The 25,895-nt window shown below is 42.5% G+C and overlaps 1 protein-coding gene across 9 annotated transcripts in view; it reads left to right on the top strand.

Moving 5' to 3' along the window:
- Positions 1–358: 358 nt before the first annotated feature.
- nbeaa (neurobeachin a) overlaps positions 359–25,895 on the top strand; it is a 210,281-nt gene continuing 184,744 nt past the window's right edge. For all 9 annotated transcript variants that reach the window (XM_036523380.1, XM_036523381.1, XM_036523384.1 and 6 more), the window contains exon 1: positions 359–625. In XM_036523380.1, the coding sequence (XP_036379273.1) occupies positions 359–625 (267 nt within the window). The remainder of the gene's footprint in view (positions 626–25,895) is intronic.

Raw genomic sequence — 25,895 nt, forward strand, 5'->3', positions numbered from 1 at the left:
ACGCAGGCGTGGTGAACAGCGCTGCAGGCAGGGGGCGCGCAACATGGCGGAGACAGTGATGTTGCCCCCAGTACCACAACACTATAGCTTCAGCCTGCAACGCTGACTGGCTGACATCAGGACTCTTAAAGAGACGGATACTGTTCTGTTAAGCATTCAGAAATACTATACTGCTTGAGAGCTGTATGTTGTCTTATTCACATACGGGAGGACAGGGTGGATTTAAATAGAAAGGAGGGTTTGTCTCTACGTTATTATTCCAGAATTTTCCCTTTTGCCTTCTCCTGGATGCTTTTGCACAGTCAGGAGTGATTTAAAGCAGGTGAGACCGCGGCCGCTCGTTCGGATTTGGGAGGAAATGTCGAGCGAGAAGCCGGTATCAGTACCGGGTTCGGTTTCGCTCTCCGACCGAGAACTTCCATCTGGTCATGGGCAGCAAGTGGCTACGAGCACTGTTACCGGAGAGATGATGGTGTCTGGTTCGGGCTCCATGGTTCTGCCGGCCGGGGTGATCAACCCCTCGGTTCCGATCCGGAATATCAAGATGAAATTCGCCGTTCTCATCGGTCTGATCCAGGTCGGGGAGGTTAGCAACAGAGATATCGTCGAGACAGTTCTAAATCTGGTAAGAATAGAACACAACATAACACATTACATGCGGTGCAGCTAGCTAGCGTTATTTGTTTTGATTTGAATGCATGCTGTGATTAAGAAAGGATATTATGATGATGCTTTCTTGTGTGGGTATTTTGCGATATTACCCAGAATTTCAGAATTACAAACACAGTCATTGCAGGTATACAGCTAAGCGAAATGATGTCCATGCTGTAGCCTGTGTGTAGCCAATGGTTATAGCTAGCTTACCCTTTTGTTTACAATATGTTACATTGTAGGGTACCTACAAAGATTGCAGTGAAATTGTTGTAAGATGATTACAATTTACCATCACATTAATTAATACGCTTCTCTTATTATATCGTTTGAAAACGTTATTCCACATCAGTAAGAATATTGGAATATGTGACTACCTAGAGATATACGTGATGTTGTTTAATGTTTTATCTAACTTTGCCCACTGCAGATAAAACATAATTCATTAGCAGGCTAACTGTCCAACTTAACCTGCAGATTTCGTTGTCGGTGTTACATCATCTGAGAAATTTCTTTAACAAAGGGTGAGTTGTATCCTAGGCGTGTTTCGATGTAACCTATAGGCCATATTCATGCGATTTGTCCAGATGCGTTTATTTTGTTTTCTATTATAAGGCGGAGCGTGTCTTTTTGAACCACGATGTGGTAATTTAAATAGCAGTTGTTTTCAGTTAAATGAGATGTAGAACACGAGAATACTTTGGTCGGCACCTGCTCCTTTGTGGTTTGCATTGTTAGCTAAGCGTTCTGGATTTTTGCCTTCTGCGGCGTCTGACCGAATGCATCTTGAACCAAGAGGCAGGGCTACATGCGGTGAATAGGGATTGAAAAAGCCAGCGTTTTTAATATTAATGTATATCTTTCGCTGCAAAGCAGCACAGAAAGTATAAATAGCGCATCATCTGTAATGCGTTCAGAGAAATATGAGGCAAGAGCAGAAGTTTTCTCCCCTTGGTGGAAGACATAGCCCTCGTCGTGTAACTGGTTTGGTTGTAATTTAACATTTTGATATTGCGGATCTGCAAGGGTCATTTTAGTCACAGAGAGGGATGCTATACAGCGTATAAGGAAATTCCTACAGAAATGCATGTTGTCACCAAGTAGAGTTTTATTGTTGTTGACGGTCGCACTCGCACCAGAGACAAATCACTGTTTGCTCACTTTCAAAGGGTAAATCATAAGTTCCCTATGTACAAAGCTTAACACAAAATGTAATTTTTTTTTTTTTACAAGTTTAATATACTGAGGATATTTGGAAGAGTAAGGATCTGACGTTTCTTGTCCACAGCGGGCTGCCATACACAACATAATTCTCAGATGGGCTTTTTCTTTTTTCAAGTTTCAAGATGTTGCAGCAAAAAATGTGTACAAATGAGGACAGCATAAGAGCCTACCGTGGTGAAAAAGCACTGTTAATGTGAGGCCAGTTGGTTGTGGTGGGGTGTGTGTGTGTATGTGTGTGTGTGTGTGTGTTGGGGGGTGGTGGATGATGCTGCAGTGGTAATGTATTCAGTAACCATCCAGTACTACTTTACCGCTGGGCCCAGAGAGGACTGTGATACAGACAGGAAATGCAAGACCTTGTTAAAACAGTGAAAATAGGCAGGTTAAAATGACAGGTTATTGAAAGAGCTGGGCCGATGCTGATGTATTGCTGGTCGGAGAGCAATGCATTATTCACACATTTCACAGACCGCAGTCAGGGTCCTGCTTTATTGATTGGGACCAAATGCCTAGGGGGAGTATGCAGAGTTTCTTCCTGCCTCTGGTGCATCTCCTTAATCAGCGACCTATTATTTAGCTGACATATACATGATATTCAGAAGAAAGAGGAAGACCTTCTCATGATGCCCTATCACCTGCCATTGAAAAGTTACATCAGTTAAACATCATTAGAGTGAAAAGAAGTGTCCTGGCTGATGTTCGCATCCTGTCAGTGGAGTCAATAGCTTCTGCAAAGCCCCTCCCCTTAGCTCTGCTGGTACTAGTGGGTGGAGCCTCTAGATGGCATGAGATAAAGGACATGAGCTCAAAGATTTTGGAGAAGGGAAGGAGGTTTAGTACACTGTTTATGTCGCCCGCTACACACACACACTGCACTCCGGCAAAGTGAGCAGAGCAACTCATGTACCTGCAAGCTCCTGATAGGGTACAGCATTGACCCACATAGGAAGTAAAGCTCAAGGAAGCACTGATCCTTTGGTGAGGCACCGTGAATGCATTTTGGAGCCATGGTCTGACACTTATCCGATGACCTAGAAAGTTGTTTTAAGGGACACTCAACATTCTGTTTTCTGATGGCAGCACCTACACTTAGCTGCTGCTGTTTCCTTGAGCTTTTTTTGATGCTGTCAGAAATTATTAAGCACTCTGTTTTTTTTTCTCTGTGAGTCTCTCTAAAGGAGGCCTACCTTCTGTGACCTTGGTCTGACCCCTTTCTGAAAATAAACAGCAGCTGAATGGTACATTTCAAAAATGTTTCTTACTTTACTTCCATTCTCTCCTGCACATTATATAGTTTTGTATCAAACAATATATTAAATTATACTGTATATATTGTGGAAAGATGGGAGTCTTATAAGGAAAAATGCTTTTACACTAATGAAGTGACTTGGCATAAATATTACTGTTAGACAGATTTACTTCAGTGAGAATGTTATGCTATTTCTTTGCAGTGGGCCCTGTCTTCATTAGGCCCCACTCTATCAGCTGATGTTGAACTTGTCCTTAGTACTTATGTTGTTCTTTGAGACCTGGCCCCATAATTGGTCTTCTGGGTGGAGGGAGTGGAGGACAATTTCAGACAGAAGCCTGTGTCCTTGGTCTTACAAATGTCTGGGTGCTTCTTTGTGGGGCTTTGAGGCTGTGTGTGTGTGTGTGTGTGTGTGTGTGTGTGTGTGTGTGTGTGTGTGTGTGTGTGTGTGTGCGCGTGCGTGTGTGTGTGTGTGCGCCTCTTGCCCTCCTTTCCCTGCCTAGTGTTAAATCTCCTCCCACCCAACCATTCCGGGAGCAAGACGAGCTGGTGATTGGGTTCTAGCTAGACTTGTTTTTCAATGGCTCCTCATCAGCACTGTTGGAGTTGCACACAAATGTGTTGAGCAGCCTTATTAGTTAGTTAGGTCTTCTTCATTGACTGCTTCATAGACCTTTGATTACATGAGAAGTCATTGAGTGCATGTGCAGAGGTTTGCAAAGGGGCATGTGAGGCATATGGGAACTAGGCTTAGGCTATATATCTGATATACTATGATATTTGCATTACCTAGAGATATTTTCAGCAATATCGTATATATAGCTTATCTAGTTAGCTCAGATAAGATGGCTGAGTTTTAGCTAGCTAGTTAACTAATTCACTGTCCTGTAGCTAACTTTGTAGGTGGATGTTAGAGCTGGAGGTTACATTGCTAGCTTGGCAGTTGTTGTTTCACACACATATTGTTAGTGATTTTGTATTTTGTAAATACAGAGCTGCAGAGCTGAAGCTGATGTTTTTTTTGAAGCTAATTTTTTGCAGCATGATGCTGACAAGTCAGGCAAATCAGTCAAGTTGGATCAGGCAGTGATACAATTTTCAGATGAACAAGTGTGGAAAGATCAACTTCACAGTTGAAAACTATAGGTGCGTTAGTGAGAGCTCAGACTCTGGCTGTAGGTGAATCCAAGTTGTTTCAACTTCCCTCTCAAGTTATAATAAGGAGCTAGCTGTAAAACTAACTAGGTAGTTTGTTATAACTTTGTGTAGGACAGTCAACCCCAATATCAAAAATGAATCTTGTAATGCAATAGTGTATTGCTGCTTTGTAAACATTAACATTTGGAGTTTTCTTGTGTGACCCAGTAGAGAAACTGATGCAGTCCTGGTTTAAACACACTGGAGAATTTTCTGGCTTCGAGGGACCAGGAGGACGACCCTGTAAGGCACTGCGAAAGGCATGCAGGGTAGATTAAAATGGTGCATCTTATAGCACTCTGACACCAGGCAGATTTAGTTCACTTCCACTATAACAGGTAGTTAGTTATTAGAGAAGAGCCAAGCTATGATTGGTCACAAGACCCAAAATGACCTGCTCATTCCTTTGTGACACACAAACTCACACAACTGCAGATATGCTTGTCTGGTGATAGGCACACAGAATCTTTGTATTTTGTGAACTGAAATGCTAAACTTAGCCTGAATCATCACCTGCCCGATGGGGCAAGTCATTGGCCGGTTTTACTTGCCTAAAACATGTTTGTACTTGCTCTGGGAAGTCAGGTAACCATTCGTTTTGTACCCTGTATCATAAATATAAGTGAGCATACTAGGGTCACTAGGGTTTTTTGTTGGTGGGTACATCCCCTCCCCCAATGGCAGGGGTAATACTATTGAACTGTTTCAGGAAGACAATATTGCAATATTAAGATTTTGTTATCGCCCAGGCAAGATCCTGAGGACATTCTTTTGTGGTGTTACTCGTTGTGTTACAGATAGTGAATGTGTGTTACTTTATTTGCTTGGAAGACATATCCATTCAGAAGCTTGTGCTAACCATTTCACAGCTGACACATTCTGTAACCTTTTGATCCACATGTATTTGCAATAGAGCAATTAGATACTGTGTTTCACTCAAGGACAGGACAGCAGTTCTCACCAGCCGAAAGATGCAGAGTCCCCCTCTTTCAAAGACACACCTCATGCTGTTACCTGCAGGACATGGCATGCGCTTAAAGTCTGTTATCATTCTGTCTGGATCAGTCTGGTTTGGAGTCTGCCTGAGGTAGCAGTCATGCTGTTAGAGGTACATGGAGGCCATTGTCATCTACAACTAAATGTGTGGTGCAAAGCAGGATTTTTATATTGCATTTGTTTGTGAAAGCCATGTTTTTGTGTCTGAATGTTGCACACTAAATTCAACATGACAACCACGTGCCAAGTCAACATATGTGTTAGTTCTGACCATGTATATGCCATTTTTGTGTATATGAAGTTTATTTTTTTTTTTAAGGTTTTTTGACATTTTTGGCAGGTTTTTTTATCTGAATTATTAAATGTGGAAATGTGGAATCTGAATTAAAAATGAATACCTTGGTTTTAGATGTTTTTTGTTTTTTTTGTTTTTATTATAGTGCTGTTTAGTTTGTATCGTGTTTAGGCTGATGCTAGTATGGGATCAGGTGCAGTCCCAGCATTAATACAGTTTTGGTCTGTCACACTGATCTAGTGGTGAATTGGACTGAACTGCAGTATGTGCCTGTTTGTTGTCAGGGTGTCTCAGATGAATAATTCCCTATGCTGTAGGGTTTCCCGCAGCAGAAAGCACAGTCCATGGCACGGGGGCAGGCACAGACTGCTACACAGACTCGACTTGTTGACACCTTCCGCCCCCAGCAACAGATTGCCGTTGCCAAGGGAACAGTGCCCTGGGATTGGTTTCGAACTTCCCACACTACCAAATGGTGCCATTTCCGTTTCCGGCCAGCTGTGCTGAAGATGGAGTTAATGTGGTGATGTAAGCCCGAATTTAAATATGCAGCATTACAGGCAACCGGTTAATAAAAGCAAAGTGTTTGTGATTACAAATGAGCTGAAGTGTGCAGGATTTGGACAGGGCTAACAATGAAGAATTTTCCTTTCTAATAAATTGTAATTTGTTCCCTGGGGATTTTTGCTCAGGCCTTCAGACTTCTCTTCATTTACACCCAAGTTTGATACAGCCATTGTAGCATAGTTGGGGGGGGGGAATACTTGCCCTGATATCCTTTATCCTCAGAGACATGATAAAACACATGTTTGTCTGATCACTAGCCTGACTTGGAATGTGGACAATTGTTATCTTGATTAGAGTTGGCATCCCAACTTGTGGGAGTTGGAGAGTGGTAGAGGTCCACATATTGCTACTTGTCTGCTCAGTTTATCAGTCATATTATGAATCCCAGTTAGCAGCCAGCAGCACTGTGATAGTTCTTCTGTAAGTACAAGGATATTTTAATTCTGAACTTCTCATTTGATTTTGCTGGTAATAACTAATGTGTACTTGTTAACCATAAATGTTGAGTTCAGTTGACTACTTCAGCCATAATTCACTTAACTGTAATTCACCCCAGTTTTGCTTTTGCAAATACAGACATATTTTACCAATGGCATGATACTCAGTAAATATTGTACTGACATGCAGTAAATATTGTAGCATTACAGGCTAACCAGAAAAGTGACATAAAGGCTCTATAGTTGAAAATCAGCTTGTAGCCTTGTATTCTGTGAAGCTTTTGGAGCTTTTGTATTCCTGTCTTTAGACAGCCAAGACTTTCTTTTGTGGAGCTGTTCATGTTATCTGGTTTTATTGCTGTTCATAAGTAACAGAATACCTGGATAGTTGGTAACCACTCTGTTTTCATGATTTAGCATCCTGTTGTAATGAAGATGCTCTTTATGCCTACATATACATGACATCAATGTCAGCCTGTTATAATGTATATAATTTTCAGTCATATTTTGTAGACAAAGCAGAGATCAGTTAGTACACCAAGCCATTTTTGCAGGGCTTTGTATCTAGAATGACAATGCCTTAGGTAGCTGTTAGAATTAGGCATGGGACTTTGAGAAGCTTTGTAATTAACAGGTACTGTAGAAGAAATGCTTCAGAGCAAATACTGTGTTGCATCAGAAAATAAGACAAATTTAAAGATGTTGTGAGTGTATGAGATTGATCATCTCTTTTTCTCAAACCACATTCCTGTGTCACTCTATCTCCCCTTTCTTTATCTCTGCGTCTGCTTCTTGGTCTCTCTCCTCTCTCTCTGTCCTTTTCTGTCTCTGTCTCTTTCTCTCCATGTTTGATACTGTGCCTCATTGGTATGACTTTAAAATGTACAGTGTTGCTAGAGCAGAGTTGCAAACAGAGTTGTCCCCCCTCTGTCTCAGTGATGTAGCTGATGAAGACCCCTCACTCTGGGAATCTCACTCATTATTCCCATCCACACTCTGCAGAATCGCCAAGGTCAGGGTGCTGCGCGCAGGAGCTCCGGGGAAGATAGCCAAGTCAGCACAAACGCGTCGCAGACCAACCTCGGAGCATTAATATAAAGGAGCGCTCTGTTGTGAGAGGTTGTACAACTGTATGACAGTGGAAAAAGAGGGCTTAGTATGTGGCTGCATAATCAATACACACCTCCGCATGTGGTCTCAAACAGATGCTGCGAAGCTAATAATAACATGGTGATGATTGTACTCCTTACTGTCCAGCACAATTAGCACCTGGCAGACATTCATGAAATTGCTTAGCTATATATGTTCTGCCATAGTTACTAGGATCGGACAGCAATGATATAGTATTAAGTTTTGACAGCTTTGTATCATTGGTGTAGTAAACGGGGTGGGCGTAGTGATCAGATTCAAGCTTCAAGCTTTTCATTGTCTGATGTGAGATAGTAGAAAGATGGAAATTGCCTGTCTTCTCTGTCTTCATTGGATAATTACATTTCACAATTTCTGTCATTTTTAGTGGAAATAGTTTATTTTCATGGGCACTGCAGTGACCATGACTGCACGTGTCTTAGTCAGTATTACATTTATAGACATACTGTCATCTGATGTGCGTGCGTGTGTGTGTGTGTGTATACACACATATATACATATATATATATATATATATATATATATATATATATATATATATATGAACTACATTCACCAGGTTGTTTTCAGAGAGGATGATGCATGCGGTCTACAAGGCGGGCCTTTGGAGCAGCTATGAAGCACGGCCTGCTTGCTGGTGTGGAAGTGAATGCAGATCTCTTCTGGAATGCGTGCTGGATATTTTCACAGGTCACTTGAAATCAAATTAGCATACTGCAGCACCTTCTCTGACCAACCGGTGGCGAGAATGACTCGTGCAAGGGGACATTTTTTGCATTGGTAATTGTGACGCCTAAATGATCCGGAATGTTCCGCTCCGAAACACTGCCAGGAGAGCCTGTGTCCAAAAAATAAGCAGACCCTCAGAGGCGTGCTGTAAGGCGCGCCTTATGGATGGTAAGGGATGAGCAGAGCGAGGGGGGCCCTTAAAACACGAGGCCCAGCTGTGCATCTGTCCTCTCAGGAATGCGCAATTTTAATACACTCCACTTTGAGAGGAAGGAAGCAGCATGACGGATCAGGATGGCAGACACCCCCAACCCCCCCCGCCCCCCCCCCCCCCCCCCCCCCCGTACCTTATCTTTTCCACTCCTCAAGCCGAGCTTGAGAGATGGATCATATATCACCGCCTGGCAAGCATCTGATTTGACTGGAAAGATGAACAATTTCTAGTGGTTTGCCATCTGCAGGCTTCACACCCAGTTAGGCCGATATTTTCACCTTAATCTGACAGACAGCGAGATGGGCTTTGTCTGCTTTCTGTCCCCCCCACCTCCCCTAGGGAGCAATGAACTGCTTAGTATACAGTGCACATTATGAAGGCAATATTTCATTTTGCCTGTGTGGATTCCTTTGCTAGTTTGCAGGGCCTGGTAGAATGCTTTGAATCCAGTTTCCTTCCAGTTGGGTGTATTGTTAAAACATTCTTGCCACATGGCCTCCTCAGTACAGCAGTTTTGTTGCCACTCAGATATTAGCTGAAGGGCATTTCACACCTTTCAGGCTGGCACATACAATGGGCAGTGACATTTTTGCCAGTGTGATGTGAGAAATATCCCACAATTTCTGAGTTGTCTTTTTTTAAAAATGATTACTTCCACCATGGAGATGTCAGTAGGGGTTAATGTTGCTTTGTGGAGAGGTAGCCATGATATTAATGACAATTGTGAATTAGTGATGCATGCCGTGGTTTCATATATCAGAGGAGCACTTATGTGTCATAAGGGAGGTATTTTGTATATGTATTTGTGGTATGTTTTTGTGCATTTTACAGATGGCAGAGGTTGATAGTGAGAATTAATCCCATGGTGAAGCCTGTACATTAAGACTATAAATAGAGTGGTTTGTTGTGGCCCAGATTCTCAGGAAGCAAGTGTTTCTCACAGGCAGGAAGTATAGCCTACCCGGGGGGAGCTGAGAGTTTGAGTTTTGAGGAGTGGTGTGAAGGACAGATTTAAAAATAAACCTGAAGTTGCAAAGAACTACCATGAAAGTAAAATATCCACCTGCAACCTCATGCAGGTGAGGATTATCTGTGGCAGTATGCTGGTTTTGTGGTGTGATGTATCATGTCTGAGTATTTGTTGTGCCTGACTGGGCTTGATTTACACGGGGCATTTAACACAAATTTATTCATGAGCTGCATTTATACGTTACGTTTTTCCATGGTTCAGCCGTGTGACCGTGTCTAAAGCTCCTTTCAACAAAGGGGTGAATGGAAAACAATATCAGCATCTTGACTAGTCTTGCTGTAGAATTAAGCACCTCATAGTACCCGATCAAAAGAACATGTCTGTCAGACCCAGGCGTGGCTGGGAGAGTGACAGCTTCCTGCCCTTGTCATGAGAGTTGCACCACAAAAGGTTGCTGCCACCAAGCAGTGCCTCCCTACCTCCTCCTTATCTCAACATATTAACAGTGTTTCTGCTGTTAATCTTTCATGACCAAGCGGCCTGAAATGAAAGCTGCTGTACTGCAGATTAAGTACCATAATGAAGTGAGCGTGAACGCTCTCTCCATTCGAGAATCGAGATGGATTTACATTCGCTCTGCAAGTGGGCCCGATCGCAGTACCGTTCCGTGCAGCGTGGACAGGAACAGGACTCAGCTGCTAGGACAAGTGTCTGTGTTTGGATCCATTTGGAGTGCATCTGTTTAGCAAGGTGCTGTGAGGGTGGAGGTGAGAGGTGGAGGGAGAGACAGGAATGGAGGTGTGAAATGAAGATGAGAGGGAATGAGGAAGGAGGGGGGTGAGAGATGGGGGCAGAGAAAGGTAGGGTGGAGTGAGAAGGTGTGGAGGGTGTTAGAAGAATAAAGGGGGAAGGGGAAAGAGAGGGAAAGGGAGTGGAGGTGCTGTCTGTATTTTCATTTTCAAGGTCAGGCACTTCAACCACAGGAAACTTAATGAGCGTTGGATTTGATCTGGCCCCCCATCGGGCTGCATGCTTGCCTAGATTAGTAGGCCATTTTTTGGCTGACAATAAAGAGCAAATACTTGGCATAGGCAAAAATAATGATAGGGAACCAGATCATGAACAATGTTTCTTTCTCCTTGTTCCTTCTACTTTCAGTTTTGTGCCACATGTACTGTAAATGGGATCAGTAACTGGTTGAGTTGCATTGTGTAGTAATAACATATTTTGCACCATCATTATGTATTAATATGTTTGCTTCATCTCTCAGAAACATTGCAGACAATATAGCCTTAAATCAGGACATAGCACAGCAGGTTTCATCCATGTGTACATTTTAGTCAGATTGCTTTGTACAGGCTTAAAAGATATTGGTACAGTTAATGCTGAACCAACAGAGGCACCATTGGTCAGTCAGAGTTGGAAACGGCATAAATCTCCTGTTATTTTGAATCCCAGGACTTAGGTCATGAGGGCCATGTAGGGCCAACTGCTAGAAAATCAACCAGAGTTTTAATCTCGTGTTTAGACCACTAGGCCATTGAACTGTACCAGAACAGGAGAGGCAGGCGATACAGAATTGCCTTCAGTGGAGGGAGCCACTCCAGTGAGGAGAATCAGAGATCTGCAGGCTTTAAAATGACCTTCAGGTTAGAAACAGATTCAGGCAGTAGCTAAAAGAGACAGTGTCCTCATTTGTTGATTGCATGTATACGCAAATTTGCTCCAAAAACTCTACTTTGCGCACATTGCCATGCAAATTTTTATGACTTCTCAAAATCAGAAATGGCATGTTCTTGGTTCACCTAGTAACACCACAGATATGTACATTTTCTTGTGGCTGAAAAGCAATGCTGGAGCACATTTCTGTTTCCACTCGACAGGCACCAATAGTCACATGTGGCTCATCCACAGTATTTTTTATTGGACTTAAATTACAGGCTGCATCCTCACATAGAGTTCAATTCGGTGTGCCAACAGAAAAGTGTATTATTCTGTGGGCCCAGCTGTGGCACACGCATTTCAGTAATAAAAGTTGAAAACATATGGATTAGGCAAGTGTCCTTTCTGTGTTGTGCCTGTCCTGAGAATAAATGTTGTATTTTAAATATTACATTATGTATATCGTTTGTTTGCTTCACTAAGAAATAGAACTCCCAGAAGCTCCCTTGATAATTAATATCCAGCATGTGCTTTGCAAGATTAATGACCCTGTGCACACATCCACACATAAAAGTTAGTTTGTGACATTATGGCGTGCGTAGTGAATTTGCTGTAGTTTGGTCCATTGAGGTGAAGAGAAAAATGCATTCGGCTGTTGCTCATGGTGGAGTACTACGGTCATTACAGACACAGTGGACAGGAGCAAAATGGGTCTGTTTCAGGGTGTGGCATGTCACTGTCACACTTTGGTACAGCAGATGACAGTGCAAATCATCCCATCCCCTCTCCCCTTGCTGGTGAGCTCTGTCAGGCCCCTGTGTCAGGTTCCTATGTCAGTCTTTCAGCTTCAAATCAAACCGTTCCTTTCAGTTTCACTGAGTGTCCGGCACCCTGATCAAGCTGAAAAGAAAGTGTCTGTCATTTTCCACTAAAGAGTACTTTTTATCTTACTTTTCACACTGCTGCCTTGACACTCTAACATATTTTTAGTCTGCACCTTAGATGTGGTAATTTCTGTCTCAGGTTCTGAGATATTGTGCAGAAATGTGGAAGTAAAAAGTTTTTGAATGTGCATATGTGTGTCGTATTAACGTTTTCATCAATGACTCCCCATTTTTTTGTACACAAACACTAAGTGTTGGTCCTGGTAGGCAGCAAGTTGGTATCATTTTTGTGAATATTTGATGGGTAGGGCTACAGGTTAGGTGACCTCATATCCACTCAATACCTCAGTTAAGCAATGGAGGGCTGAAGTGTAAAGTAGCCTAGAATTCTAGCCAGCATTGTAGAATTCCCCATCCTGGATTACTTTTTCGAGACTCCCCTGTTTTCCGGTAAAGCTTGTTCCGCAATCCTCATTATTCCCCAAGCCGCACTGTTTGGCTGGATTTATTTCTGTCATCGGATTTCTGTGCTTTAAGAATTCAGTTAGTATTAGAAAATCTTTAAATGCTGGAAACAAAACATATTGGGTGAATTGTTTTTGCGATCACTTTACAATGGTATTTCTTCAAACCTCCAATGCGGTCTGTGAAGAAAGTCATCCACGTTGGATCCGCATTCTTGATGAAATATAATTCACAGAGGCAAGTTTCTCCCTGAAGTCTCATTTTTATCCTCAATGCTGGGGTATCCCTTATCCACCCTGCTATAGCACAGGCTCTAATCTTTGAATTCAATGCTTCCTGGCCCACCAGACATGTCATTATAGAATGAAAGCCAGAGACTGTGGAATTTGGCATCAATAGATGAAATAGGGGATGAGAGAGGAATTTAACAATTGTTTCCAATAATAATCTCCCATCCCGTTTAAATGAAAGAACACACAATTCATGATTAACTTAACGCTTATTAAACAGAAATGTTTTTGGGGGTGTGCATTGCACCGTTATGATGGTGCTTCTGTTTACTTATCCAAGTTCGAGCGTTGATTTCAAGGGTTTTCATGTGATAGGACATAACTCGTTAGATAAGAAACCTTAGCGAATGATTGTTGTAGAAGGGCTTTCATCCTGGAAATGGAGTCTCATGAACAGGGTCTTTTCTTACTCTGATGCTCTTTGTGTTATGATCCATCTCCTTTCATTCGAGTGTGACTAAATACAAATGTTCATCTTTCTCTCAGTGGTGTTGCTAAATGGGTGAAGAATATACTATATACATCAGTCACAGAAAACAAGGTCTTTCAACAGCACTCCAATGGTTCTATACACTATAGAACCATTGGAGTGCTGTTGAAAGACCTTGTTTTCTGTGACTGATGAGCCCGAAACGTGTTTGTATAGTCGGAGGTCTTTCAAGGAAAAGTCGCTGAAATTACTTGTCAAACATTGATTGCCAAGGAGCCTTTGCTTTTGAACCAGCATGCTCCAATATTTACACAGAGGCACTGTTCTCCCCCAAGACTTGGGAGAGAAAGAAAGAAAGGATTTATCTAGAAGATTTAAGCAGAGAAAGATGCACAAAAAAAGACACGAGCCGCAGTCTCAGGGTATGAGATTGATGGGGAGAGAAAATGGGCGCAAAGATGGAGACACGAGGTAGGGAGGGAGAGAGATGGAAAGAACAGGAGGGAGAGAAAAAAAAAATAGCAGGCTGTTTTTGAAGATATGCCAGAGATGCGGGGAGAGTGCTTTGAGCATCTGTTTATAAAGAGGCGAGATCAAATACCGCTGCCGCCACGGGTGTTGTAGTGCACTTCAAGGTTCATCAGAAGACATCCTTAATACATTTAACAAAGAGCAATCCAGTGCTTTGATTCCAGCCCCCAGAACACCCCTCACCCCCACTTCCCTGTTACGCACTGTGCCCTCTGCATCTCGGGCATCGGGTTGGCTCCTTGATGTCAACCCACACCGGGGGGCCAAGAGGCAGCTGCTCCGCCCGTCGGCTTTTCCGCCGCGGCTCCTTTCTGGAGCCGCCGCGTCCCTCCCCACCTCATCTCCGAGTCTGTCTTAGGTCTGAATTTCAGACAGGGCCATGCGTGCCATCTCTTCCCCTGCCTTTTCATCTCTCTCTGTATTCATCCCTCTTCGTCTCCTCTAATCAATGGCGGAGTTTTGCTACTGCCAAGTCCCCAGCACTGAAAGCAAGACTCAGCACTGCAGGGGGTTTGTATTACCAATATCCGAGAGTGCAGGCGGCGCTCTAGTTGGGTAGCAATGAAGATGAAGGAAGTTGAGAGAAACGTTCAGGTAACAGACTGTGTAAAGAGCTGTGTGGGCCAATACCTCAGGTGGAGATCAGAACCTGAAGTGTGACCCTTGTGTAGTGTGGGCATCGTGAGTCTGAACCTTGAAATAAGACAGCACGTATCTCCATTTTTAAGCTTCACAAGGACAGGGCTCACAGCCATTGCTTTGAACTTTTCCTTTGCTCAAGTCTGGGTAGAAGGATTACTGGGAGGGAACAACACCAGTGGACACAGTATTATGATATGCTGGTTTAGATTGTTACCATGATGTGTGTGTGTGTGTGTGTGTGTGGGCACAGGCAGGCATGCACGTGCTTGCATCTGCAGTGATGAAATTATTTGTGATGTCAATGTAGACGTCCTGTGGTCTCATGTACTGTAGATGTGCGCTGTGTCTTAATCCTGTCACAACACCTTCAGCCCACCTTTCAACTGTCTGGTCATCCTGTGGGGTCTGGAGGGGAGGTAGGCCACTCTCAGACTCGCAGAGCATCACTCCACAAACGGTCTCTTCTGTGAATGGCTGTGCTCCAGTCTTTTTTTTCTCTTGGAGCCCATCTCTTAGCTCTGATTGGATGTAGCTTGCAAAGCAGGGTGGGGTTGCTGCTCCAGACAACTGTTCTGCCAGCACGGGGGATTACAGCTCTGTGGTTGCACTGCTGCACTGAACTGGGCAGTGCTGTGCTGCACGTGCGTCCACAACGAGTGGCAGAATTGTTTTGTTTGCACGAATACCCGGTCTAGTGGCGCAGCACTGTCTCAAGCAAAAAAGGAAAAAAAAAATTCTTCAGTTGGTGGTAACTTCAGGCTAGCCGGGAACCTCCCCCCACCCCCCCCACGCACACTCAATTCACTGCCTTTGTACTTCACAAGAGTCATTTAAAATTCATGTTGCCCCAGTTTCATTGCCTCTTGCCTTACGGCAGACATTAAAGGTGGCATGTTGTGTTACTCTGATGGTAGAAGTGATGCAACATGATTATGCTATAATCATGAGCCCTTGTTGCTATTCCCCCCCCATTTTCTGCTTTTCTCAGTGGACCTTCTTCCTTAGCATTTTCATTGCGAGTTACAGCATGAGAGACACTACTCTGTAGAAAGGAACATCACATGAAAATCAAATAAAATGAAATAAAGAAATAAACGCTTCTTCATATTTATATGTATGTCTCACCCAGGGAATTATTTGCTCCTAACAAAGCCGAGTACAGCATCCCTTGGAGGCATACGTAGTTTCAAGGTGATAGGGAACCATTTTTGATACTAAAATAATTCTAGTAGGAGAGGGTTAAAAGTATTCCATGTTTGATTAGGATGTGAAAGAAAGGAAGTATACACACAGGATTTGAATTGTGAGCCAAAAGCCTCACTGTCAAAGCCTTGCAGGCAGGGTCGTAGGCCTAATCTCTGGGGACATGGATAGAATAAGGATTGGGTCTGAGGACTGAACAGCCCTCAGAAGAAGCTTGTTAGGTCCTGGCTGATAAATCTGAATATCAATCCTCGCCTAGGGCTCGTTGTGCTTAATCCTGTTTGGAATGATCCGCCCCGACACCACTCCAGACAGATCACATATCCTCCTCTTCCTCCTGCTCTGCCCCCGAAGCTCCAAGTCTGGTTTGGCACTCTCTTGCAACCTGGGCCCCACAATGGACTCCCTTTGTGATGCGTGTGATATCGATTCTGGATCAATCTGGGCTCGATCGGCAGGATGGAGAAGGGGAGTCCATATAATGACCTCCAGCAGGGCACCTTCTCTGGCCAATGTAATTGCCCCTGCTTGGGTTTACAGCAATGAACCGGCAAAGCCTCCCGCTTTCCAGATGGATTAGTCATCACGCTCCTTAGCGCTCTGTACCTCATGGGTGGCAAGGAGGCCTGTATCTGAAGGCTGAGCCCTGAGGCCGGGGTGCATTAGAGTCACTTAAGCCTCATTATCAAATGCAGCACCTCCGCTGTAGAGTGGAGTGTTGTCTTCCTAAAGTTAAGGCGACATGGACTGTTCATGACCCAAATGTGATTGGATTAAGGGCTGCTGCGTGAGGGATCCTCACATATGCATTTTATTCTTTCTTGTATCATTTATAGTTTGTTTTGCAGTCTCTGTAAGGGAGAGAAATGACTGGTTTTGAAAGATATGAGAGATTTCATTACAAAACAAAATCGAATAACTAAACCCAATTCTTTCTTGACTTGATTTTGTGTTATTACTTTTTTCCCCTAAAAATGTATTCTGAAATACTGCCAGCTAAGCGCTGTTCTTCACGTTGAGATCTCAGGGAAATATTCATTTAATTCAAGTTTAGAGCAGGGGGTGTGCAAAGAGGGGCTACTGGATGCATGTCTGCATTTTCACATTATGTTTAAGGCAGCTAGCGCATGTTAAATAGGACTTCATCCAGTACATTGTGGAGGTGAGCAAGAGAGATGGGCAATAACATGTAATGGAAAGGGGTTTTTAAATGGAAGCCATGAGTGATGAGGGTTTATTGAATAACGTAACCATTGGGTATGTGTGGGTGTCGTGTGTTACTCAGTGAAGTGCAGCGGAACATTAGCCGTTCCTCTTTATCAGCATGATGTCTCTGTGTTTCAGCATAATTAGCTTAAGTAGGCTTTTTTAGGAGACTTTACATTCCAGTAAGGAGGAAAATAAGCAGTTTATTTGTTGAAAAGGTAATCTGCAGGAGGTAAGATGGAAACCTGCTGTAGATGCTCAAAGGAATGAAACTGGCTGTGTTTGGACTGCGGCTCTGTTGATATAATTACGTATTGCCGCAATAGTTGGGGGATTTGGATTTGGATAGAGTTTTTAAAAAGTTTTTAGCACTGGATTGAAAAGGAATACTGAATGTACTGCAATTCATTTTCCCCACAGCACTGCAGAACATTTGTGCTGAAAAAGGTTATGAGTCCCCTCCTGCAAAGATACAATGATGCTGATCTGTCCTTGGGCTGTGGTTCAGCATTTTATTTTAAGAGGGAGTGTGGGGGAGAGAGGCGCACGGGATTGTACTGTGACTGGACCTCAGCCAGATATCGAGTGTGGCTTGTTCCCGTGTGAGCGGGGTTAGTGTGGAAGAGGCTCAGGCTGTTGGCACAGGCCTCTTGTGTTTAGTGTACGCCCAACTGCAGCACTTCAGTTTAGTGTGGTTTGTCGCTGCAACCGCAAACTCCGTCCGTCTACCCACTTCACCCTCACCCTCCTCCGGTCTCTTTCCTTTTATTTCATACTCTCACTGTCTGTCTTGCTGTTACACATGTTCATCCTTTGATAAAGTTAATGATTCAGTTGCTGTTTTGCTTTAGTCCTACTCTGTATGGCATGCCTCCCCACTCATGAGCTTACTTGAATTTGCTCATGATGATGAATTTGCAGAGGTGCCACCACTGTGACCGCAGAGGTGTGCTTGCTTTTTTCCTTTCTGTTTTAGCTAGATTTTGGGGATTTTTTGCGTGAAAGCTGTTTGCAATCTCCTTCCCTTTCCAAGCACACGGTGAAACCGAACTGTAAAGTGACAGGTACAGTTTTACAAGAAAAGATGCTACTGAAATGAATATTCCTGTTTAATGTTCTCAGCCTTGGCGGCCTGTACTATGACATCATTAGTCAAGGTGCTGTGATTATTACTGACCTATCGGGCTTTGAACAGCTGTTCTCTCCAGTTTGATGGCCTTGGCTCTCTGGCCTGGTGTGGATGGACCTTTTGTGTTGCACACATTGGATGTGTCCACACTTTCCTGGCCTCCAGCTGTTCTCCGCTGCCTGTGTGGGGTTCAGTGCAGGGTCAGCTGGCTCATTGGTGTCCTCAGGAGTGACATAATGACACAGAAAGGTACAGTTGGAGACTTTGTTCTTTCTGTCCACCTCACTTTCAGCAAAAACAAAGAACAGACACAGTCACAAAAACATTCTCATTCACACAGTCACACACACCACCTCTGATTAAATGATGCTAGTACAAACCTGTGTTTTGAGAAGAATATGTATGGGTTGATTTCATATTTTGAGGCTAATAAATAAATTGGTTTATTTGATAGTGAATTGCATTGTGGGAATCTTTTGGGCATCCCCTCTCCCATAAAGCCCTATGTGTGATAGGCTTTATTAGGAGCGTTTGCTCTTTTCTGGGACCATGTCTACTATTAGGGCGATTTGCTCTTAGGGCTGTGCTCTGTGAGGACTGTGAGGAACACAGGGCTGGGAAGGTGACCCGAGCAGTCCGAAAGTGAGCATTGTGTGTGTTTGCAGGGGAGGGCAAGCGTCAAAAGGAGCTCTCATGATTATCACTGTGTTACACTTGGTTGCACTGCAGAAATTATTCAGTTCCCAGGCTTCCTGTATGCACCTACCAATTCCCAATAATTGGAGCCCTGGTTACAATCCAGAGAGACATTTTATGAAGATGACCTCTCAGTTCAGTCCTATGCCTACAGTTACTCCCCTGTTGTAGCAAAACCAGTGCATTGTCCCCAACATGTATAGAACCCACCTGAGGCTCACCAAGCTCCCTACCTTGCCCCTATTTTTAGAGAGAAACCATTTTTTCTTTTTCTTGGTTTTAGTGAAAAGGCCAGGACTCCATATCTTCTCATCCTCCCTGATGTGTCATTTATTCCTTTGTATGCCGGCCTAGTGTTGAGTGGGCTCTTGACCTTAATACTCATGGGTTTAGAATGGAAGGCGGGACTTTTAACAAGGAATACCATGCTAATGGAAGCTATTCACGAGCAAGGCTTAGGTAGCCAAACCCCTGGCAATTCATAGGAGCTCCTGCCATTCACTGAAATTACAGCTGTCAGACCAATAACACCTGAGACCTACAGATGTGTTCTGGAAGGGAGCAACAAGTGTTGCAGTCAGAGTGAGGTTTGTTTCTTGTCAGCACCAGGTGGTGTGATTTTGAGACCCCTCAAGGGAGGGCGCATGTGGAGGTGAAACAGAAGGCACGCTGTTGTGTATGAGAAGGTGAGGGAGAGAGAAAACGCTTTTCCAGTGCGTCTTTGCGGCACCAGACAAACAAAGACGATCTTTGTTTTAAAAATCCTCGAATGTGTGTACCAGGGCTGCTGATAAAGTAAATGGGACCACCTCCCTTTTGTATAACCCAGCTTTTCCCATTGTCCTCTTTCTCTCCTACTACCCGCATTGGTTTGTGCATGCAAGCTTCAGCCCTCTCTTGTCTTGGAGGAGGTTGTCTGAGACTCCCAAGAAATGTATCAGTGTTTTCACCGTGCTTCTTAGCCCTCAGCCATCTGCACGTTCCCCAAGTCCTAGTGGGTTAAATAGGTCTGTCTTTAACACGGTCCACCATTTCTGTTCACCTCTTATTTAATTAACCTGCAGTGGGTTGTTGCTAAGCTATTTGCCAGGAGTAATATACTTGTGAATGAGACAGGAAGCTGCTTCTCTGCTTTTGATTAATTTGTTGTGATGGCAAACTATACTGCATCATTTCACTAATGGAATCTTTAATTACATCCGCCACACAAGACACGAAAATCATTTAATATCTGTGGCCCGCACCATGTCAGGTGAGGGAGCCACACTCTGTATGCTTACACGCTGAAAAAATGAACAGTTAGGGCTTGCTCTCCAAAGAAGATGGCTTTTCTTTTGATCCAAGCTGCACTTAGGGGGGAAAAAAATCATCATCATCTAACCATCACCGTCATCATTATCATGATCATCATCACCATTATAATCATCATGCTTATCATCACCATAATCATAATTTTTAGCTAGAGAGTCGTTCAGCAAATGCTCTTTACCTTTCCATGATGGAGAGCGGGAATGCTTTGCCTGCATTAATGCAGTTTCTGCAAATGAATGGAAAACAACCAGCCGGATAGGTCCAGTGAGAGTTACATTAAGGGGTGAGTGCATCTGATCTGTGTGGCTCGGTGGTGAAAGGAAAGCATGCTGACTAAGTGGTGAAACGTACCTTTCTTTGAGATTGGAATTTGTATCGTCGCCAGAATGCTTAGTTACTTCCTGGTTCAGTGGTTATTACATGAGAAGCCACTGAGGCGGAAGGGTGACATTGCATCAGTCACCAGTCTAGAAAGCCTTGTCGTACACCATAGGTCCAGCACCCTCTGCCTGCTGCGTTCCTTTCCTTCAAGGCATTTCTTAATAACCAGTGCCATTACAGCCTTCATGAGCACACTCTTTGTCTTATCCCCTCTATTTTTCCTCTTTTATTCCGCTCCCTTTTTCTCTCCGATGTCCTGTCGACAGTACAAAGCAAGGGTCGTGGGTGATCTGTTTGCGTATGTGTAACGTCATATCTGCCGGCTGAATCCCTTTTAACTCACTGCTTCTGTGAAGTACTCATTGCAGTTTTATGATTTGTAGTTTTAATGGAAATGTAAGTCATTATTTAAACATATTAATATGTCAGGGGGGGCTGTTACTCTGGCTGTGTAATGGGCTTAATTTGCCTGTCAGATTTTGTGATTTTAATCCCCCACACTGCTTTCCCTTGCCTACTGCATTGTGAGTGACTGAATTTCGATGGAGAGCTTTGGCTTTAAATGCAGGAGGTTTTTCTCCCCCTGTGCTCCACTTTCATTTGGTAAAGGTTAATAAAAACTGTCTGTAATCTTTACACATAACGGCCCGACACAGCAGGCATCTTCCTATTTATATGGAAAGAGGGTATTTGTATTGAAGATATTAAGGGATGTAGGTGTGCTTACAGGTCTGATGCGGCCTAAATGTTCAGATTTATTCTCTGAAGATGTCAGGGTGGTTAATGACAATATAATTTCCATGATATTGGTGAGTTTTTGTAAAATCATAGTATCTTTTTAATGTAAATCTGACAAACCTTTAATGTAAACCTTAATATTTTTACTTTACTCCAGAATCTAGCTCAGGACCTTAGTGGACTGCTTCTGGACTGACTTGTGATATGCGTCGTGTGGCAAAAACAGAATTGAATACAGACGATACCCACGAGAGGATAATTGGTGGTCGTTCATAGGCCTTCATGCAGCTATTGTATTTGAAGTGCGCTCCATTCCTTTTTCTACCCTCCTCACTCAACCGGGAATGTAACACTGAGTAGTGAATTAATTTTCACATTAGTGAAACATGTGATGCAATAATCACGCATACGCACAGGCTCCCTTTTTTTATCACAGGGACGATTTAGAGCCCGTAACAATGTGCAAACGACGTAAGCGAAGCAGCTGAATTCAGAACAAATGTGTGACTGCCGGGCTGCTTAGCAACCGTGTTGCATCGGGAATCTGGCAAACTGCTCCTCAGAGGGGTAATTGGACATGGCGGGAGATGATTTTACACAGAATACAGAATTAGAAACAAAGTGCGCACAGTGTGGCTGTGGTTATCTCCCCGTGTGGGCAGGAGGAATGGACTCTTCCTACACTCTCGGATTGGAAAGCTGTTGGGGGGGGCGTGCCTTGGTACTGGGAAAACTCCTGCTTGCAGGAAATCAGAAGTTCTCAGTAAGGCCGCACTGAGCATTCCTGTTAAACAGGTCAATCACACACTTAGTGTGAATGGTAATGGTGCTGTATGGTTGTTGCCTTAGCTGCACATTACCAAATTTAATTGGATCAACACTGCCATCCACCATGTGTGTATTTGTCTTAAATTGTCCTAATATCATATTAGGCACTGCAAACGCAAAACGTAGCATGCTGATTTTGTTTGAATATGGTAATATATCCCTTATTAAGTTGTTCACCAAGAAGTTAGATTATATTCATTGCATTCATATGTGTCTACACAGAAAGGAGCATCAGACTGGCCTCAGGATGGTTTTTGAGTGTTTTTTGGTTTCCACCCATCCATAAAAAGCAGAGCCATCTATGGGAAAAGTTTAAGGAGACAACTAGAAAGCCCTCTGATTTGGTTATAAGGACAGAGAGAGGGAGAGAGAAAGGGCATACTGAAATGTGTCGAACACAAGATCAGAGAATTCTGTAATCCTTCAGCATTCTGAATTGCAGCACATCAGCAATGTCATGAGGCAGTTCTTACTATGGCCGAAATGTGTAAGGAAAGCATATTTGAAATTCTCCCTTCAGCAAACTTAATTTTCTCTGTAGTTTTCTCCTGCCCTTCTCTCTTCATCATCATTGAAGCAGCTTTTTTTTTTTTTTACATTGATTTCTTCAAATTGCATTCTACGGGCAAGACACATCTTTGTGTCTGCTTCACACATTGATGCATTAGCCAATGAAATGGAGGGAAATCTTTTATTTTTGAGAACAATAAATATTATATAGTATGAAACAGTCCTGTTTTGACCAAACTGTAAGCATTGGGTCCCATCTTCATTTGAAAGCCATATTGTTCATATAAGGACTGATTTTAAAGTGATGTACTATATATCTACAGTTTTTACTGGATATTTTTTCACTATTTTATGTGTTCACTATTTTATGTTCAAATATGTTATTTAGTTGAAAATATGCAGTAGTTTGGGAAAAAAACGTATCTCTGATAAATCGGTGTAGCAACCAGGGTGTACAGTTACACAAATGTTTCGGTGACAGACATAAAAAATAATTAAACAATTTATATGAACAATTATAAGAGGGGTGAGGTTAGGCAGCAAAAGAAAATCATAATTTAACATTTGTAAAGGGAAAACTCCATCGCACATTAGCGAAGACACAACGTCTACATTGATACCATGTAATGCACCCAGCTGTAGAGTTGTTATCTACGTGATTCTGGTACACTTCCAGCTATGTGAATTGTCGCATGCGACCTTTGGTGTAGTACAGTAGCTTATCACGCGTTTGGTATGCTGTGCATTATCAACACAATAAGTAACTCTAACTGTACTATTTCAGGAGTTTGATTCAAAATTGGCACCTTGAATATAGAGGAATACAAGTTCTTTCGTTATGCTTAAAAGTCATGTAATTGCCATTTTTATGTGTGTGAAACTCAGAATTCTCCGAGTTTCGGAAAACATATCTGCACAGTTAATTTATCAACAAGCTGTCTGCTCCATCTCACAAACGCTCGATTTGATGCACAGATTTTAATATTGGCACGGCTGACCAGTCAATTCAGACTTTGAGGTTCAACTATAATAAGCTTAATTTAACACGTTGTATCTAATGTGCTGTTAAATAACATTAAGTTGTTCTTCCTAATTATTTAATTTGAAAAGATGAGTTGTGTCCAGCTGATTGAATGATTTTCTTTGTTACACAGTCTGTTCTGAATGTACAGCATCTGTGTTTCGGTACTCAACTCCTCATACAATAGATAATGGCCAATAGTTGAGCCAAATGAAATCCCATTTGGCCATGCTGTGAATACATGTTTTTTAAAATTACCTTTAGACAAAAATCATTTAGAAAAATCACTTTTTTTGAGAATTACTATAGAGTATGCAAAATTTCTACAAAATGTGATTATTTTGGCATAATATACAGAATAGCATATAGTATAGCATGACTTAAAAGGCACAAATACACTTTCCTGGTTAACATAACTTGAGTGAGTTTGAATCAAATATTGAAATGTCAGTCAAATATTGTGTAAAATGTTTGTGTTCTAACAAGTAATGTCAAGATAAAGTTTCCACCAATTTTCCACCAAAAATGTAAATGACTTTATCGGGCTTCACTTTTAATATTTAATGGTTTATTAATATCAAAAACATTTAAATTTCTGTATGATCTACCCTCTGGATGAGTCAGATTTATAATTTGAAAAATTAAAATGACAAAAGCTGTGGCGTAACATGACCTTTTCGAACATGAATGACTCCGTCTACCTTCTGTATGCTAAGTGTCCAAATCAATAATAGTTGAAAGATTTGCCATTTTGTAGAGCACAGTGGCAAGGAGGCTACATGATAATCATCTTTTTCAATCCTTTGAATTTATTCAGATTTTTTTTTTTTTACCCACTGCTTGGGTAAACAATATGTGTTTTGGTCCCTGTGTGATCATGGGTTACATGACTGTAATTGGCAGGGTTGCCAGTGGAGCTGTGTCACAGGCAGCTCTGGATCAATAGGGCGTGTGGCAGGGCCAGTCCTGCATGACTGCGTCTGTTTGAGATGATTAAGAGTTTCGTTAACAGAAGGGGGGCGGGGGGAGGGGGGCATGAGGCCTGGGTTTTGGCAGGAGCCTGAGCAGCAGTGGCAAGAGCTAGAGTCACGCAGTAACAACAAACTCCGCTTTTTCAAAGTTCCCTTGTGATAGCGGATTACAGAGGCTCACTGGAGCTCCTTTTGAGTTTTTGTTTTCCGTAACAAACAGAGGCATTGTTCTGATCTGTGTGTTGATCGGTTCCTTCGTGCCAGGCTGGGTCCAACGCTAGGCCTCTGTTGACCTTGGAGAAACCAGACCAGAGTAGCTGCAGCCAGCAGGCAGGCAGGCCAGGCAAAGCTAAGATTCCTCACAAGTAGCACCTGGAGGACTTGAACTTGTAACCAGCAGGATTTAAGTTTGAATCTAACATGAAACACTGTTTTGTGATTGAGCCAAATTTTGTCAGTAAAAATGCTGCTGAATAAATGGGTTGTATATAAAATGTGACATAACCTGTCATACAAAGACATGAGTTAATGCTGCAGTTGGTGTTAACCCAGCTGGTCTCTTCCAGTAGAGCCTCTCAAAGATTAACATATAGATCAGAATTCCCCTTGTAGATGTCACCTATGTATGTTCTTTTGGCTGATTATAATGCATAATCAACCATGAAGGAGATCACTTAAGTTTTTGTTTTTATATCATACAATGTTATATGTAACTGTGAGTGACATACATCACACATGCTTTTTCCAGTTTTCAAAACATTCAGAGGCCATTACTATTGACCACACATAGATGATGTGTACTGTTTTAATCAACTTGCCTTCACTCTTTACACAGGGTAATAAAATGTAAATTTAAAGGTGCATTTTGAACCCTTTGTTGTTAGGTTGCATTTGTATTTCACCCTACCAGAAAGACTTTACGCTCAGATGATGAAGTTCAGCAGAAGAAAATAATGTTCTTAATAAATGCTGTAATCTCAGTAAATGGGTAGTCATAACCATTGATCTTTTCACATCTACTTGCTCATGCCAATGGGTCTTTTACCCCAGCCTCAGCAGACACCCCTTCCTTCCCTCACATCTATTACTGTGGGCTCCTGTACAGGGAAGAAAGACCACAGTTACGTTGGCTGTTTTTACTTGTGTCAAATAAGTTCAGGTGTACCTGAAAAATTGACAGTGAATAACTATCACCGGAATAAACCTTTTAGAGTTTAACTGGCAACATGGACTGGTTGTAGTGCGTGTCTTTTAATATCATTATTCAATATCAATATCACCAGTACATCATATCATAAACCTCTGGCTGAATGTGCAAA

Source organism: Megalops cyprinoides, chromosome 3 (assembly GCF_013368585.1).
Source record: "Megalops cyprinoides isolate fMegCyp1 chromosome 3, fMegCyp1.pri, whole genome shotgun sequence".
NCBI classification, from domain to species: Eukaryota; Metazoa; Chordata; class Actinopteri; order Elopiformes; family Megalopidae; genus Megalops; species Megalops cyprinoides.